The sequence below is a fragment of the Erythrolamprus reginae genome, chromosome 3 (genome assembly GCF_031021105.1).
Source record: "Erythrolamprus reginae isolate rEryReg1 chromosome 3, rEryReg1.hap1, whole genome shotgun sequence".
NCBI classification, from domain to species: Eukaryota; Metazoa; Chordata; class Lepidosauria; order Squamata; family Dipsadidae; genus Erythrolamprus; species Erythrolamprus reginae.
Window position 1 is genome coordinate 216,215,959 of NC_091952.1, and position 19,128 is coordinate 216,235,086.

The 19,128-nt window shown below is 43.5% G+C and overlaps 1 protein-coding gene across 1 annotated transcript; it reads right to left on the reverse strand.

The window, feature by feature from the left end:
- Positions 1 to 484: 484 nt before the first annotated feature.
- Positions 485 to 18,371, reverse strand: PRDM14 (PR/SET domain 14). The gene is made up of 8 exons (XM_070748643.1): positions 18,123 to 18,371; positions 15,109 to 15,421; positions 13,742 to 13,798; positions 13,474 to 13,631; positions 12,859 to 13,129; positions 11,076 to 11,278; positions 5,567 to 5,668; positions 485 to 4,367 (listed from the first exon to the last, which is right to left on the reverse strand). The coding sequence occupies exons 1-8, from the start codon at positions 18,369 to 18,371 to the stop codon at positions 4,137 to 4,139; spliced, it is 1,584 nt and encodes a 527-aa protein (XP_070604744.1). The 3' UTR covers positions 485 to 4,136.
- Between the last annotated feature and the right edge of the window lie 757 nt (positions 18,372 to 19,128).

A 19,128-nucleotide genomic window follows, 5' to 3' on the forward strand; every position in this document is an offset into this window, starting at 1 on the left:
AATCTTTTCCACGTTTACTGACATAAGTTGTCAGTAAATAATATATTAATAATATGTTACAACAGAATCCTTTTTGTAGCTACATACAATTTTAGACGCACTGTTTGTGTCAACAAAATGATATCTTTGTTTTCTGACAATTTTTTCTTCCCCCAATCCTACAAAAAAAAAAATCTGGTTACTTACAAATATTGTACTAAGAGCTATAGAAATAACAAATCTAGAGAATGCCAAATTTAGAGAAAGCTGATTCACAGACCTGCTAACATGGAATTTTTCACACACATAGGTTGCTTGTCAAAAGCCAGTTAAAATATACTTTACTGTTTATACGTGGATTATCATCCATATAAACTGTATAAAATACATATCTTGAATTTTAGTAGAATATTTCCTTGCAGGTATTTTCAGAATTTGGTCAAGAAAGTTGTGGTCTTTAAATTTAGTAATTTTACTAATGAGGGCAAGAAAGAGACATAGTAGATCAAATTGATTATTTTAATTATTTTATATCTTGTATCTTCAGCACACAAATGTTCTCAGGATGAAAACTAAGAAGTAAAAGCACAATGTTTATCAAAGAAAGCATGGAAAGGCAAAACTGAAGCACAGCAGGATAACTTTAAAAATCAAGGAAAGTTAGTTTTAGCAGCTATATTCTGAAGTAAACAACTGTGAATCTTTTCTTAACCACCACTCTGCAAGCATATTATAACAGTTCAGTGCAAATATATTTGAAGTTACACATTTATGATAAGTACAAATATGCAAAAGGAGCAGCATAAGGCTAGTGCACATTTTTTTTAAATTAAAAGCTGTAATTCTATTATGTATTTTCTTACAAGCTTTAATATTCATATAAGAATTTTATAAATACATCTCTTTATAAGATTGCAGTACCGGCAAAATTTCTGATAATCAGACAAGTTAAAGTAAACCATTTGGTAAACCATTCCTAAACATACAAATTTTTAATTTCAATTGTCAGCTAACAATCAAACTATATTTAAACAATTCTCAATCCTTATCTCATCCCCATTGTTTTCACTTGGGCAAGAGACAATACACTCAGTTGGCTGAAATAAATGTTTCAATATTTTAAAATAACATTCCTCATAACAAAATATCATCTTATACATTTTAAAATGCAAGCCATCTTTTAGTCTAAATCCCTGTATACATGCTTATTAAATACACTTTCACTTCATAGTCAATGTCCTATTGTATTTCAGCATTGGATCATAATATTGCTATGATTGATCAAAAAACGACAATCACCCACTTTCCATTCTTTACTGAATGATTTTGAGCAAATCAACTCTTTATTAAACATGTTCTAATTGTGTGCATTATTTATTCCATGGGGAAAGGAACAATATAAATATCTGTGTTGCCATATTAGCATATTTCTGTTTCCAGCCATTTTCTTTTAACCAGTATTTTTTTAAAAAACAACAACAACATTTTAACCCATATTGAACAAACTTGTTTTCATGCCCTCTTTTCCCCATGCAATTTACTAGATTACTTTATATTCTTTCTTGCTTATAATTGTGTGTGTTTACTAGTTTAGGGTTTCACTTTAAATATTTTGTTTACAATGCTAAGAAAATGTATTTATACAGCCTCTTCTGACATATTTATGCTTAAGTAGCATCCTTGAGTAAGATAAGACAATTGTTAATAACATAATTCAATTATTGTAACTACTTCAGTATTTATAATAATGAATGTTATCTACCACAATAGATAACATTCAGTGACTCGAGGCTACACTGGCAGAGGGAAATTTTACATAGACAATCAAGGAGAGAAAAAGAACTATGGAAAAACTGATTATAGCGGTTCACAACAAGCATTCTGCTGTATTGACAAGCTTCCGACAGGCCAAATGTTCCCTAACCAACAAATAATATTCCTTTCAAGTTTAGCATCCTTATGCAGAAAATCAAATGTTACTAGGTTTGTAGAGCTGAAAAATACAAACTTCTGCTAGATAGAACAGAATTTTCTATACAGATAATCCTCAATTTGCATCCATTTGTTCAGCGACCATTCATAGTTATGGCCCTGCTAAAGAAAGAACTGATGACTCGTCCCTTAAGACATGACCACTGCAATCATGTCTCCAGTCAGCCTTATGGCTGCAGAGATGTTTCAACTCTCTACCTGCTTATCCCATCGTCTCTATTCCCTTTCAGGCCCTGGAACTCCACAGCTCTTGCTGTCCCGACTAATTTCTGCCACATTTTTGCTCCCGATGCTAACCATGTATGCCTGGTCTGGCCCTTTGCAAGGCAGCTTCTGGTTGAACAAGATTTTCAAAAGATTTTCTTCTGCAAATCGCACATGACAGTCCTAGGGAAAGTTTCACATGGCCAGCAGCTGCCTCACAAAAGACCAGGGCAGGAACAGCTCATCAGCAGTAGAAACAAGAAGACAGTGAAGGTCAGTGGGGCAAGTAAGGGCCTCAGAGTAGAGGGTGGTATGGGTAATTAGGCTACAGAAATTGCAGCTTTACATCACTAGGGCAAGCTAGACTTTGACCTGCAAAGGTTTTGCACTGCACTGGGGCTTCCTGGCGCCTTAGAGGGGTGATGCACCTTTAAGTCCCTTTGCAGGGTTGTGGTGGTTGCAGCTTCCAAGAGTAGCCATGGTGCACCAAGTCCCAGAGACACAGTTTTAAGGTTGCTTCCCTCACTGCAAAGTAGGGTTGCCAAAGGAGCAGAAAGGGGGAGAACAGGCAGTAGAGGGAGTTGTAGGGGCAGCAGCCCCTTACCATAGCAAAAATGAGGTTCCGGAGTTGAAGGGGTCAAGTCCAGAATTGGGATGGATCCTCAGGTAATGACTGGTGGGATTCAGTTAACAGGTTATGGCAGGATTGCCATAGCTAAATGATGCAGTCGTGTGATATTATGACCCCACCACTCAGTGATGGGAATTCAGGTCCCAATTCTAAATGTAACTGAAGGATTATCTGTATCAGAGAATTCTTCAACACTTTCGCAACCAAGGTACAATAGTCCTGTATACATCAACAATGGGAGCATTGTGTTTCTTTTCTTATTCTATATACGTATACCCATGCTACTTTTGAGAGTCTCCAAATCCAGATAAAGACCGAGTTTCTCCATTATGCTATGTTTAATCAATATAGAACAAACCACAACCACCTTTATAATAGACATGAATCATAGACTATGTTTTAAAGTCACAATGCCTGGTTTAATACCTGCTAAACCAAATCTAGTCTGCTTTAGAAAACAAGTTAAGGGAGAAAAATTAAGTTAATGGATTTTGTTTATAAGGACTGCAAGATCATCTTCCAGATAAAGACCGAGTTTCTCCATTATGCTATGTTTAATCAATATAGAACAAACCACAACCACCTTTATAATAGACATGAATCATAGACTATGTTTTAAAGTCACAATGCCTGGTTTAATACCTGCTAAACCAAATCTAGTCTGCTTTAGAAAACAAGTTAAGGGAGAAAAATTAAGTTAATGGATTTTGTTTATAAGGACTGCAAGATCATCTTCCACAAAATGAAATTGTGGAAGAAGGCACAGACTTTAAAAGAAGGCCCTTCCTTGTGGAGATAATGGTTTCTATTTGCATCATGAATAAAAAATCCAGAAGTTACTTTAAACTAATCTTTTGCCCTTAGATGGAATATACAGACTACTCAGGTAAAAGACAGGTCTAAACAAAAACTAAAAGCTGAAGATGAGAAATAATCAGAGAAAGAATCATTGAGAAAAAAATCAGTAGAAACTTTACCTGGGTGGAAAAGACATTGTCTGACAAAACGAAGTCTTAGTTACATATGTCCATCTCCAGTTTAGGTTACTATTGCTAAGAGTCACAGTCATTATTTCCCAGGTCACATAAAAAAACAACCATGATGGCCACAATTAAAAAAAACAACAAAGCTGAAATCTAAGTTGCAGCAATATCTTTATTAATGGTTGGCAGACAAGGCCATGTATTGATTGAAATAGCAGAGGTCATAATGTCCTGCGTTTGACCAGCTCATTCTGCCTACCTGTAAATACAGCACACACACAGCACAATATTACAATGTATATAACATCACGGGTAGGCAGAGATGGGCCCAACCATTACTTTGCTGGCTAAAGTGTTTTGTGGAATTTCATATGGAAGCGAAATTCTTCTGCCTCCAGGAATATTTTATCACACAGCATACATTTAGAGCCTTTGTCTTTAGAACTGTGTGTGCGTCGCACATGACTGTCATGGGCAGCGTGTGAAGCAAACACTTTACCACAGTGCTTACACTTGAAGGGCTTCTCTCCTGAATGTTGGCGGATGTGAGTACGCAGGATGCTGGAAGCAGTGAAGGCCTGCAGAGATCAAGGGAACGGAGGATGGAGAAAGTAATTACCTGTATTTTTCAGAGTATAAGACACACCTTAGTTTTGGGGGAGGAAAATAAAGGGGGGGGGAAATCTGCCTCTGCCTCCCAGCACACAGCAAACACTACAGACGGTATGCATATTTGGCTGTTCATTTCTGCGCACCTGTGTCTGACCCATAGAAATAGCAAAGAATTGGAGATATGTACATTATGGCAGTATATCAATGTCGTAAAGTTTTCTTAAATGTAGTCACACTAATTCCTCCCAATTATTTAAATAGATAAACATGACTAAGCCAGGGTTTAACTCAGTTGCCTTATCTTAACACTAAAATAGGACACTGTTACATTTCAGATTATACTTGTACAGATGCTGTTAAAATTGCTGTTGCTTTCTGGAAGTATACATCATTCTCTGCTATTTAAAAGAAGATGTAATAGCACTGGGCCTCTTCAGATCAAGCATTCATTTAAAAAAGCTTCTTAAGTCTTTAAAAATAAGTCTAATAATTTGAACATTCTACAGGCTTTTATGGTTATTGAGTTGCCTCCTTGCATCCAGTTTCAGCAGTCTGATTATCACAAGAAAATAAAATTCTGCCTCTGCCTCTACCTCCCAGCAATTTGCCTCCTTGCAATGAATTTCACTTTCAGTTTTAGCATGTGGCCTGGCTGCAGCCTCCATCAGCTGTAGGTCGGGAGGCTGATCATCAGTTGCTTGTGCTAATCAGGCTCTGCCCTGTTTGCTGCAAGGAAGTAAATTGAGAGTAGAATGCATAGGCCAATGGGTGTGGGTGGCTGGGTGGGGCTACATTTGGTGTATAAGATGCACCCAAGTTTTCACCCTCTTTTCAAGAGAGTAAAAAGATGCATCTTATACTCCAGAAACAGAATGCCAGAAATATGAAATTTTTGTAATACATCAGGTCCAGTCTCAGTAACTGTAGTATTCATAACTATGGGGGTTCTTAATCTCATGCTTATGAGTGAAAACTGCTCCTTAATCCAAAAGTTTAGATGTAGCATCTTTGCTACAAACAGAAGGAAAGCAACTGGTAGGGCAAATTCAGAATGGTTCCACAAGTACAGCATTCTAGTGAAAGATGATCCAAACGAGGAGACCAAATATCCCAATTTATGAAAATTTGAAACATTGCAAGGGACTTCCAAGAAACATCTCCTCACCTTGTTGCAGTATACACACTTATATGGTCGTTCTCCAGAATGTACCCTTGTGTGCTTGTTTAGACTAGAGGACTGTGAGAAACTTTTACCACACACAGAGCACTAAAATGAGAGGGAAAAAAATCTAATCAATCTGTAACAGCAGAAGCAGTTAGATCACATTCATTTCATGCAGGTTAATTCCCACACTTTACAGCAGTCTGTCACTGCATAACATGTGAGGCTCTGAACTTTTCAAAAATTATTTTGAAGATACAGTGGTACCTCTACTTAAGAACGCCTCTACTTAAGAACTTTTCTAGTTAAGAACCGGGTGTTAAAGATTTTTTTGCCTTTTCTTAAGAACCATTTTCTACTTAAGAACCCGAGTCTGGAAAAATTTCCCAGGAAATTTGAAAGTGGCAGGAAGGCCCGGCCAGTTTCCTGCCATTTCCCCTGGGTTTCTCTCTCTGGAGCAGTGTATAGGAGACAGCCTTGTGCCGGGTGTATGGGAGGCGTGTGCTTCTCCTTGTCTCCTTAAGAGTCACTCTTTTTTTTTAAGCCTTAAAAGTTTTAGATTTTTTTGATTCCCCTCACCTCACCTTCTTCCTTTGGCAGTGACTGTCCTTCTCTTCTTCCTCATCCCCCTCCCACCCAAATTTGGAGCTTTTATTTCTTTCCTAATGGGTTTGCACGCATTATTTGCTTTTACATTGATTCCTATGAGAAAAATTGCTTCTACTTACAAACTTTTCTACTTAAGAACCTGGTCACGGAATGAATTACATTCTTAAGTAGAAGTACCACTGTATAAAGATATAACAAAAGCAAACCATTTTTGGGAGATTTCAGAATTTGGGGGAATTTGGAGCAGATGTCCAACTTTAAGACTTGTGGACTTCAACTCCCTTCAAATCCAAAGTCTTAAAGTTGCCATATCTGGGGATGTCTGCTTTTTGAGCATGCAAGCAACATCCAAGTAGAGTAGGGTTAACTTTGCAACACCATCGATCTGAAGCGCATGCCACAGACCTTCCCCAAACATGCACATTAATATCTGGCATGTAGCTCCAGTCTTACTATATTATTTTTACAAGTATAAACAGCTGTTTCTAACAAGATACTTCAGAATTAGAATAAGAATGCCCTCTTGATAATTATTCTAGCATTCTTTATTTATCTGGGATACTTAATTGCCATCAAGGTACAAAAAATGTCTTTCTCTGTGAGAAGAAAGATGATCTACCTTTTCTTTCCTCCCTGCCCAATTTTGGTTTATTCCCAGTCTATTATCTGCTCAATTTTTAAAAAAATATTTAATTTCTGTGCTGCTATATATACAATATAAAAGGCAAATGCACTGAATAAAACCTCCAATTACATATGTAATTGCTGTCTTAAATTCAAACTGTGATCATATGTATTTAAGTTATGGTAAGACAAGAAAACTAATCATTTAAATTGTAACATTAATTTTTGATACTATGTACAGTGGTACCTCAAGATACGAACCCCTCGTCTTACGAACAACTCGTGATACAAACCCGGGGTTCAGAAAAATTTTGCCTCTTCTTACGAACTTTTTTCGAGTTACGAACCGGCGTTTGGAGACTGCTGGGAAGCCGCGCGGCTGTTTTAAAAGGTGACAGCCGGGCGGCGGGGCTTCCCAGAAGCCTCCCGAACGCCGGTTCATAACTCGAAAAAAGTTCGTAAGAAGAGGCAAAATTTTTCTGAACCCCGGGTTCGGTTCGGGAGGTTGCTGGGAAGCCCCCCAGCCCGGCTGTCACCTTTTAAAACAGCCGCGCGGCTTCCCAGCTGTCTCCCGAAGCTGAACGCCAAAGCCGAACTTCCGCGTTCGGCTTCGGGAGACAGCTGGGAAGCTGCGCGGCTGTTTTAAAAGGTCGCAGCCGGCCTGGGGGGCTTCCCAGCACCCCCCTGAACCGAAACCGGGGTTCAGAAAATTTTTGCCTCTTCTTACAAACTTTTTTCGAGTTACGAACCGGCGTTCGGGAGGCTTCTGGGAAGCCCCGCCGCCCGGCTGTCACCTTTTAAAACAGCCGCGCGGCTTCCCAGCAGTCGCCGAAAGCCGTTTTTTTGCGGGGGGTTTTTTGGTTGCATGGATTAATTGACTTTACATTGTTTCCTATGGGAAACAATGTTTCGTCTTACGAACCTTTCGTCTTACAAACCTCCTCCTTGCACCAATTAAGTTCGTATCATGAGGTATTACTGTATTGTGTTGTATATGTGTATAGTGAATATTCTCTGTCAGATGCACATATAATTCATATATTTTAAAGAAACATATACAGGTTTTGTTTCCAGACCATCTGATCTCCGTTGTCAAAATCGTTTTAAAAGGCAGCTCATATCCTAAGCATGTCTATTATTGTTGTGAGACGCCCCGAGTCTTCGGAAAGGAGCGGCATACAAATCTAATAAATTATTATTATTATTATAGATTAGATTAGATTTATTGTATTTATATGCCGCCCCTCTCCACAAACTCAGGGCGGCTCACAACAATAATAAAAACAGTACATAATAACAAATCCAATGCCCACCAATCTAATTACAGTTTAAAATTAATAAATTCATAAAACAATCCCAATGTATATAAAAACAGACACACAGTCAATCAATCAATGGCAAAACAACATGGGCAAGGGGGAGATGTTTAGTTCCCCCATGCCTGACGGCAGAGGTGGGTCTTAAGGAGTTTACGAAAGGCAGGGAGGGTGGGGGCAATCCTAATCTCAGGGGGGAGCTGGTTCCAGAGGGTCAGGGCCCCCACAGAGAAGGCTCTTCCCCTGGGTCCCACCAGACGGCATTGTTTGGCTGATGGGACCCGGAGAAGGCCGACTCTGTGGGACCTAACTGGTCGCTGGGATTCGTGCGGCAGGAGGCGGTCCCGAAGATATTCTGGTCCGGTGCCATGAAGGGCTTTGTAGGTCATAACCAACACTTTGAATTGTGACCGGAAACTGATCGGCAACCAATGCAGACTGCGGAGTGTTGTTGTAACATGGGCATACCTAGGGAAGCCCATGATTGCTCTCGCAGCTGCATTCTGCACGATCTGAAGTTTCCGAACACTTTTCAAAGGTAGCCCCATGTAGAGAGCGTTACAGTAGTCGAGCCTCGAGGTGATGAGGGCATGAGTGACTGTGAGCAATGACTCCCGGTACAAATAGGGCCGCAACTGGCGCACCAGGCGAACCTGGGCAAACGCCTCCCTCGCCACAGCTGAAAGGTGTTTCTCTAATGTGAGCTGTGGCTCGAGGAGGACGCCCAAGTTGCGGACCCTCTCTGAGGGGGTCAATAATTCCCCCCCCCCAGGGTAATGGACGGACAGATAGAATTGTCCTTGGGAGGCAAAACCCACAGCCACTCCGTCTTGTCTGGGTTGAGTTTGAGTTTGTTGACACCCATCCAGGCCCCAACAGCCTCCAGACACCGGCACATCACTTCCACTGCTTCGTTGACTGGACATGGGGTGGAGATGTACAACTGGGTATCATCGGCGTATTGATGATACCTCACCCCACCCCATTATGTCTCCTCAAACATATTCACTGGAGAACTAAACTACATTTACTTTCAACTACGTATTTCCTTGAATTGCAATCATAGGTATTTTGCATAAAAACTAATATACTGCTCAAAAAAATAAAGGGAACACTCAAATAACACATCCTAGATCTTAATGAAAGAAATATTCTCATTGAATACCTTGTTCTGTACAAAGTTGAATGTGCACAACAGCATGTGAAATTGATTGTCAATCAGTGTTGCTTCCTAAGTGGACAGTTTGATTTCACAAAAGTTTGATTTACTTGGAGTTATACTGTGTTGTTTAAGTGTTATTTTTATTTTTTTTGAGCAGTGTATAACAGTTTCTCTTAAGCTTCCCTAGCAGGAAATTAAAAAAAAAACTTTTTAACTATCTCAATGAGAAGTTTTCAGAAATCATTAAAATTAAAAGATTTTTTTTTAAAAAAATATTGCACTTATTTCCTGCTAGGTCAGACAGCTTGAATTATTGAAAATCTACTCAGAATATTAAATATCTAATATATTTCTTGATTTCTTTTAAAGCCTCCAGATTTGGAAATAAATGTGCTTCAGTTCATTTGCACTGTGTCCCTAACAGGCCTTGGCAGGGCTGTCAAACTTGCAGCCCGCAGACTGAATGCATCATGAGCTGGCCATGCCCACACCCATTTTAGGGGAAGGGGAAAAAAAGTTGTGATACATGATATGCTGCTGCGAGGATGCAATTTTGACAGCCCTGGGCTAAGGCATCCCAAGAGATGATGCACAGGTGGTTGCTGGTGGTGATAAATGCCTTTCTGGGAGAGGGAGTGGTGCTTCAGTCCTTTATGGTGGTTATGATTCTCCCCCTTCTTAAAGACGGCATTGCTTGATCCCACTGATATGGATGCTTTTCATCCTGACTCCAACCTTCCCATTTGAAAGTGATTGTGCTGCAGATGAATCCCTTTCACATGGGATTCAGGCATAGATATAGGATGGGAATGGCATTGGTTGCACTTTTTGATGACCTTGGGCAGGAGAAAGATGGTGGCAGCCTTTCTATTCTCACACTTTCAGCAGCTTTTGATACTATCATCCATGCTATTCTTCTGGAATGGTTCCAGGGGTTGGAGAGCACTGTGTTGTCCTGGTTCACTTCCTTTCCCTGAGGCTGCTGATGAGGGTTAACAAACCTGATCCCTGCCTTTCAGGATCCTTTCAAGGGTCGCTATTTTATCCACTCCTGTTTAACATCTATATGATGCCTCTGGTGGAGACCACCTATCACCACGAGGAGTGATATCATCTGTATGCTGATTGTACATCTTTGGGCAAAATAAGCACTAGATAACTGGATGGAGGTTTCTGCCATCAATAGGTTTCTTGATATTTGCAGCCCAGTCTGGTGATGTTCAGGAATCCAGGTTGAAACCAGACAAGGTGCTGAAGTTCTAGCACAAACCAACAAGAGAATCACCAACATTCTTCACTTAGTCTCCATCAATAAAATGAAAACTAAAATTTAGAAGACTCACACACATATACTTATCAGATACTAAAATATTAGAGAGTATGACTTGTGATAAAAACCTGTTCAATTATTTGAAAGCATAAGGCAAGATTACAAATGAAGACTACAAGAAATGGTAGTATGGATTAAAGCCATCAAGTTAGAAGCCTAGAACCATATTTAGTCTGAAATAAATTTCATGGTACTGTATTACATTTTAATTTCCAGTAAGATTGTGCACTGAGTGCTTCTTGAGGAGAATTCCAACAGAAAAATAATCCCAACAGATGATCCCTTGTCTCCTTTGTCTTATGCTAATGAAGAAATGCCTGTCCCAAAAGCCCAGTCCTGAGAAATTGAAATGAGATGACACTCTAATTATGCTTAACAACACTTTCCTCATCACTGCTGCTTCCACTGTTATAAATCATAGAGGACTCCCCAGAGATTTTAGTAGAATAACAAAGATACCGAATGCCTTACTTTATGAGGTCTGTGCTTCTCATGAACATGAAGAACGTGGATCCTCAGACGGTCCCGTTTTTCAAAAGATCGGTTGCAAAGGTGGCATGGGAATTTTCTGTTCCCTTGGTCCACACACCGTGTGTACTTCAGATGTTTGTCCCGATAGTATCTGTAGGCAAAGACTTTCTCACACCGCCCGCATTCATAGCCCTCCACAGATTCTACAAAAAAAAGGAGGGGAAATCATTTATTTATTTATTTATTTAATTTATTGGATTTATATGCCGCCCCTCTCCGAAGACTCGGGGCGGAGGATCTAAAGTAATGATGGCAAACCTATGGCACGGATGCCTCAGGTGGCATGCAGAGCCATATCTGCTGGCACGCGAGCCGTTACCCTAGTTCAGCTCCAACATGTATGTGTGCGCCAGCCATCTGGTTTTTGGCTTGCAAAGAGGCTCTGGGAAGGTGTTTTTGGCTTCCAGAGCTTGGTGGGATGGTGGAGGGCGTTTTTACCCTTCCCTAGCTCCAGGAAAGTCTTTGTAGCCTGGGGAGGGTGAAACATAAGCCTACTGGACCCAACAGAAGTTGGGAAACAGTCAATTTCTCGCCTCTAGAGGGCCTCGGGTGGGGGGGGGGGAGCTGTTTTCGCCCTCTCCAGGCATTGAAATATGGTGTGGGCGCTCACGCATGCGCCATAGTGCGTGCACAAGCTCTTTCAGCACCCGATCACTGATCTAAAGACAGCTTACAGCAAAAAGATTCGGGCAGCAATCAGAAGGCAAGTACAATACAAAGTTCTTCTGTCTATAGAGATTTCTAAGTCATCGAGATCCTGGTTGTCCCAAAGGTGCTTTTTCAAGAGGCAACTGGACTTCCTTGTTTTTCTTTGAAGCCCTTTCATTTCTCATCTAAGACACTTCTGCAGCTCTTCTTCAGAGACTGAAGAAGCTTCTTGGATGAGAAGTGAAAAGTCCTCCAAGAAAAACAAGAAAGTCCAGTTGTCTTTTTAAAAAGTATTTTGGGGACAAACTTGTTCTATATAACAAAGGAAATGACTAGATAAAAGCTAAATTGAAAACTGCACTGGTGAAGTTTCCAGTATTTTAACTGAAAGACAGCTTCCCTTTCTGAAAATATATTCTATGACTTAATTCACTTTTAATGCTCCCTTTATATGTTTTTGCCTCTGAGAACCAAGTATAGCTCCTGTACCCCTTAAAAAAAAACATTTGCATCCTCCAGCAATCAAGAACTGTGTTTGTGTCTCAACACTGAGACCCAACTGCCAAGTGTATTGGTGGTCATTGAAGCGGATGTCCATGTGCCACCTGTATGTTGGTTGGGGCAGGCAGGATTACCTTGAGTACCACTTGTTGGGGGTCAGGAGAAAGGGAGGGTCTTGCTTTCTCTTTCTGCTCAAGATCCCCATGGACAATTGGTGAGCCACTGTATGCTGGACTTCATGGGCTTTGGCCTGATTCAGCATGGCTCTTCTTATGTTCTTAACTAAACACCTCAGTTTTCTTAGAAAGAAGGACCCTTACTTTCGACCATTAGCCTATGGGAGATTGTTAGCCAAATCAAGACACTGCTTGCTTGCATAGCACATTACCCATAATGAATTTAATAAAGGTTTGTTCTAACTACACGGGGTTTTTGTTGTTGTGTGTCTGTTTGCCACAAGATTTGTAGGGGCTCATAACATGCAAGGGTCAAAAGATGACCAATTGTTTGCAGTTTAACTGCTATTCAAAGGGGAAAGGTTTGCAAACTGACCTTCAATACATTGTGAACTGACCTTCACTACGATGTGGGGTTCGCTTTTCTTCTGCTGCTCCTTTGAGGCTGATAGGGATGCCAAGAAACTGCGAGTAACCATCACCATACCAGACCAGCAGTTCTTGGCCAGGTGTAATTTCTTTGCAGCTCTCATAATAGATCTGGTCTCGGCACTGAAGGGCTGTCAGGTTTTGCTCCTCAGGGAAGCGGGCACAGTTCACTAATGACATCCAGTTTCCAGAAGTACCTCTGCCGTCAATGAAATGACTCAACTGGCCATCTTCAAAAATCTGAAAAACAAATAAACACATATTTGAGGAATGCAAACACCCAGGTATTTCTTAGGCAAGGCTTTCACACCTTGTTATCCAATATTGAACCACCTTTAACCCCCAGTTGAATGGTTGACTTTGGAAAAACCAGAATAGATTTTTGAACCTTTGATATTGAGACTTTGGAAAATTCCTTGAGGAATTCTTATTTTTAAAAAATGAACAAATTCAGGAATAGAGAGGCTGGTATATAACCTGCATGGTTGTACCATGCATGGCAGCGGGATGTATATTGTTTCTCTCCCCCCCCACCTGTCCCCCCTTTTAATTTGTTCTAAGGCAGAAGGTGTGATTTCAAGTACCTCCCACATCAAAGAATTGTCATCATAAGTTTTAATCTCGCTAGTGTTGACCACTTTGCCTTGGAAAGGACCAAACCGAATACCCTTAAGAATGGTTTCTGTGCAGAAGACACCCAACTGTGGACCATCGATAAATACAGTCTGCAACACAGTCAGACCTGAAGGGAAGAAACCAAATTGGTTAGTAAAGTCAAAGCAGAAACATTATCAATAAAGAATTCAGTGATGGATAGCAAACATCCTTCCCAAATGAACAAAACTGTACTACCTTTGGGAAGTTGTAGGGTTGCTCTATCCAGCAGTGGGGGCTGACTGTCAGTATCTCCTGAAAGAAAGGAAAAGACACAATTGACAGGGCTTAAGCAAAAATAAGCAGGTTTTCTCAAATTGAAAACTCTATTAAACTAGAATTAATCCAAAATAAGATGCCATGAATTGCCATAATATAAACAGAGCAGTAGCTCTACCAGATATGCTTATGAGATGAACCATTGCCACTGAACTGTGTTCTTTCTGGGTCTTGCAAAGGACGCATGCAAAAATGCTAAGGCACCATTCAGAAAAACATTATAAAACACTATACCATCCCTGTTGGGAGTCAGGAGAGTTGTAAACCAATAGATCTGGAAGGGGTAACTTAGATAAGTCCATTTTGGGCCATTTTATCTTGAAGATATTTATAGGAACTTACATGAAGTTCCCCACCCAAAATTTTGTTAACAAAAACATCAATGCTCAGTCAACATAAAATGCTAGAGCAATGAGATCAATGTAATTATAACTTATAAGACAGTAATTATAATTATAAATTATAAGACACTAGTTGATGTTGTAGTTGATAGTAGTAGAGATTGATTTTTCATGTCCTTTTTAAAATAAAGGGCACTTCAGGTATTTTATTTAATGCACCCCTAAACGCCTCAAACTACCCAGAAGCTTTTCTTAAACCATTCCACTCTTCTCTTTCTCTCCTCCCTTTTTAGCATCCTTCCCGGTCTGTGCTGCTGCCGATATATAGTAGTTTTCCTGCCAACCAGCATCAACCTTGATGCTTTGAATCAATGCTTGCTTTTGCCAGGAACCAGACAACTAACTGGAAACAAAAAAACACACACATTACCAACCAAGATCAAGGCAGGTTCGAGAACTCCTTAGGCACCAGACCAAAGGTTTTGCTCAGCCTTTCGAGGAAGGAATCCAAACTCAGGAGGAGAAAGCAGCCTCTTAACTAGAGAAGAAAAGATGTTTCCAACCACCCTCCTAGCAGAATTTCCGCCCACTTCCTTCCCCCTCGCGATCCAGGAAAAGTTTTCCTTTGGGCTTCAAAGCCCGGCTGATCAAGAAGACCTAAATATCCAGCAGAAACTTCGGGGCTAAGGCTTAAAAGAAACGCGCTAGTCCCTTCTCTTCTGAGAATGAGAAGTTTTTTTCCCTCCCCTCCAAAATAAGCCACACGTGAGGGAAGCAACCGAGGGCGACCTGCGCAAAGGCGCCTCTCTTGCAAACTCGCCCACAGCTGAAGCGAGGCTTTCGGGGTCGAGACGGGGCGGGACTGCCCCCCCTCACCACCACCACCACGAGCCGCAGCGAGCAAGCGGAGGGAAAGCTCCCCGGCTCAGCCGCCTCCTCCCTTACCCGGACTGGGGCCCACCTGCCGAGAGGGCGCGCGGCTGCCTCCCGCCGGGCAGGGCGCCGTAGAGGACAGCGTGGAGCTCTTGAGCCGTGAAGCGGTAGCCCGGCGGGGCGCTGCTCCGAATCCGGCGTCCCTTCGAGGCTGTTCCTCTTCCCGGCCGAGGCTCTCTTCCCGGGAAAGGGCGCGGGCAGCATGGGCACAGGCCGGGGCAGCGGCGGCCGGCGGAGAGGAAGGGTGGGCGGCGGAGGTGGCAGCGGCGGCGGCCTCAGGTAAGTAGCGGGGAGCCGCTGGAAGGGAAAAGACGGCGAGCCCGGGCTAAGGCCCCCGGTCGCTGACGCCGGCGCCTGGAAAACGACCGTCGGTGAAAGCGCGTCGAAAAAGAGCGGCGGGTGCAGAGCGGGGCCGAAGGAAGCGGCGCCGGCGGGACAGCTGTGGAACAGCATCAGCATGGACTCCTCGCCGGCCTCTTCGGAGGGCGCGATCGCCGCCAACGAAGAAGCCATCGCCTGTCTGAGGGGAGAAAACAACAACAACAACGCAGCACCTGTGAGGGGGAGAAAAGGGAGAGACCTGAGGCAGCGCGCTTTGGGGAGGGGCGGCCGAGGCCCGTAATCTCCGCCCACGGGCCCGAGTGGCGGGCCCAACCCGTCTGGCGGAAGAGCCGCGGGGTGGGGGAAGGGTACCTCACCTCTGGCGAGCCAAGCTCATCGGGCACGTGCCCACCGCCCCATTCGGCGGGAGTTCATCCCGCCTCCCGCGCGCGTCTCTTTAATGAGGGGGGAGGGAGGAAACGGCAGCTCAGACCGCAACCTTCCCGAACTTTCTTAAGCAGGCTTGGTTGGGGGGAATCTAACGGCCCTCAAACTCAGACGTCCCGGGGGGGGAGGGGAAGCGCTGCCCTCCCCTTTTTCTGTCCCTCGGCGCCCCTCAGATGAATTCGGACACAGCGCTCGGCCCCGCGGTCGTTGGCCGTATTGGTTGAGATTGTTGGGCTCTCTATTGTTGGGGGTAGCAGACCGAGAAAAACTCCGGGGTGGGCAACATTGATAGGTTTGAGGGGAAAATCTCAGAGGCCGGTGCAAATACGGGCGCTGCGTTGATAAGTTTGAGGGGAAAATATAAGAGGCCGCTGCAAATATGAATCCCCGTTTCCGTCTCTTCTCGTATCACCGGCAAACGCACTTGGAGCTACCTGAGAGGCTACCTGAGAAAGGAATTGGGCGGCAATATTCTCTTATCCGTGAAAAGCCCTAAAAATTGACACAATTTCTCCTCGCTTCCTTCCCATTCGGATGTGCTTAGCGTCAGCTACGCGGGTGCAGGACTTTAAGCATTTTCCCGGGGAGGGGGGCAATAATTTGGGTGGTGTGCTATACAACCACGCTTGCGTGGTTTCTACACACGTGTATGTTATTCCTTATGGAAAGGGATATTATGGGCTGCAGCTTCGGTTAGTTTTGGGAAGATTTTGTCTTCCTTCGATCGGCCTTAATTCTTTTCCGGATCCTTTTCTAACTTTGCAACTACGGGGCTCTTAAAAGTACTCTTTAATGATGAAACGGAATAATCCCCAGAACAATAATATTTTTTACTAAATTAGTAAATTAGATAGGATTACACTGCAAACGTTTTTCCCCCTGTGCGTGGATGTCCGTTGACTTAGGTACGTTACACTTGCACAACCTTTTCTTCCTCTCCAAAGCCGTATTTCCATGCATGTCTGTTTTGGACACAATTTACTCCTGAGTAAATTTGTCTAGATGGCGTTGCTGAAAACGGTTTGAAAATACATTTTCCGGAAACGATTTTTGGATCTTCCAATGCAATTTTAAAATCCTGCCTCCTCGAAAGCAAGGCGTGTTCTTCTGAATGAGAGGTACCGGCAGAGAACCACGCCTTAAAGACCACTAGCAACTTTCTTTCTTTTACCGGCTTTTCTGCAGTGCGGAACACACGTTCATGCGTGTTTTTTTCCCCCCAGCTGCTACGAGGCGGCTCTCCGGAGGGAAGGACAATCGTCCTGGCAAACCTTGGTCGATAAAACCTTACAGAGGGGGAAATGTAGCCTCCCTTTAAGCCACAGATAGAAAGCGCCTAATTCAGAAAAGTTTCCCGCTACAACAAAACACGGTTTTTCCTTCTGCTCATCTGCAGGAGTTACTTCGCCTACGCTGGTCCTAGACTGCTCAAATACTGCTCAAAAAATAAAGGGAACACTCGAATAACGCATCCTAGATCTGAATGAATGAAATATTCTCATGGAATACTTTATTCTATACAAAGTTGAATGTGCACAGCAGCATGTGAAATTGATTGTCAATCAGTGTTGCTTCCTAAGTGGATAGTTTGATTTCACAGAAGTTTGATTTACTTGGAGTTATATTGTGTAGTTTAAGTGTTCCCTTTATTTATTTTTTTGAGCAGTGAATTTTGCTGGCCGGGGAACTGCCGTCTCTTTGTTTGGGGGGTCGCCATCCTTGAACGGCTTCTCGGGTTTCTTGGGAATCTCTTAACCCCTCTCGTAGCAGGCAGACCCAAAGCAAAAGGAGGAGATTCGGGGAAGGACGCAGCGGCTCCACCGGCAGAGCTGAGCCTGCACGCCGCCGTCTGTGGCTCTTTGGCAAGCGCTCGAGAGAGGAAAACGAGGACCGGAGCGATCTTCAAGCTCCCAGTTCTATTTTCCAGGGCTCGATTCAGTCAGCCCGCTTGGTCGGAAGCCGATAAGACAAGGCAGGCCCGGAGCTTTCTTCTCTGGCCGACGCTTTTCCTGTTTTGGAGAGTGGGTGAGGCGGGATGAAGAGCGAGCTTCCCAAGGAAAGGCAGCGGCTCATCTCGATGCCCTCATCTTGCTACTCAGAGCGCGGTGCTTCCCGGCTGCGCTACATAATCAGCGGCCGCAGCCGAGAGGTATCCGCGGATTCTACGTGGGCGACTAGCGCGCCTTCCGCGGGGCCCACCTATTTCTCCTGCCCTTCTCTCGGGCGTGCGGTCCCAGGGCGCCGTTTCTCGCAGCTACCTGCTGGCGGAGGGCAGGTGTCGTCCAGTTCGGCTGCTCCTGCCTTGATCCGACGGGCATAAAAAGGTAATTCGTGGTTTCCACAATGTGGACGTGAACCATACACCGACTCAGAGTCTGGTGAAAGCCATGGGAGTCAGCAGGGTGCGAGGGCCAGAAGCGCAGAACAGGCCCTGAACATCCAAGCTGCGTTCGCGCAAAACCGCCACTCCAAATTCGTAGCGACTCTACGTGGCTTCCTTCAGGCATCGATTAACCTAAAGTCTGACCGACTGGATGTGAAAACGCAACCAGGTCTGGAAACAATGCCTGGTTAATCCGATGGGCCACCCGGTAGATGGGGATGTCGGCTGGGAACAATTATGACGGCCCGAAAGAGCGAGACGCGCAGGATGGTCAAAAAAGTCAAGATGGCAGCCCACATATAAGGGAGGAGTTTCAATCTCAGCCTCGTGGGCCGCCATCTTACATTCCATCGTTCCTGTCACCCATTTCCTCCCACTTATGACTGTATGACTAACTTGTTGCTTAAAGACTTTTATTATTATTTCTCCTTTCCCTATTTGACCCCTATGACAATCATTACGTGTTGTACTTCATGATTCTTGACAAATGTGTATTTTCTGTTATGTACATCGAGAGCATATGCACCAAAGACAAATTCCTTGTGTGTCCAACTACATTTGACCAATAATGAATTCTGGGGTCCACGGAGAGGGGCGGCATATAAGTCCAATTAATAATTCCATTTTCGACCACGCCTTGCGGATACCCGTGAACTCGCATCGATGTAGGAGAGGAATGATGCGGCAACTCCTTGTATGAAGTTAAGTCTCTTTCCCCTCACCCCACCCCACGGAGCAGAGCCCGAATTAAAAGTTGTTCTGCAGTTGCGCCCAAGCCTCGCAGATTCGGGGTGGTTAAACACACACACACCCCCCCCCCCCCCCCCCCCCCCGTCCAAGCCGAGTTCGGCCTCGTAGCTTCAGGCTGAGCCTTCCCTGGC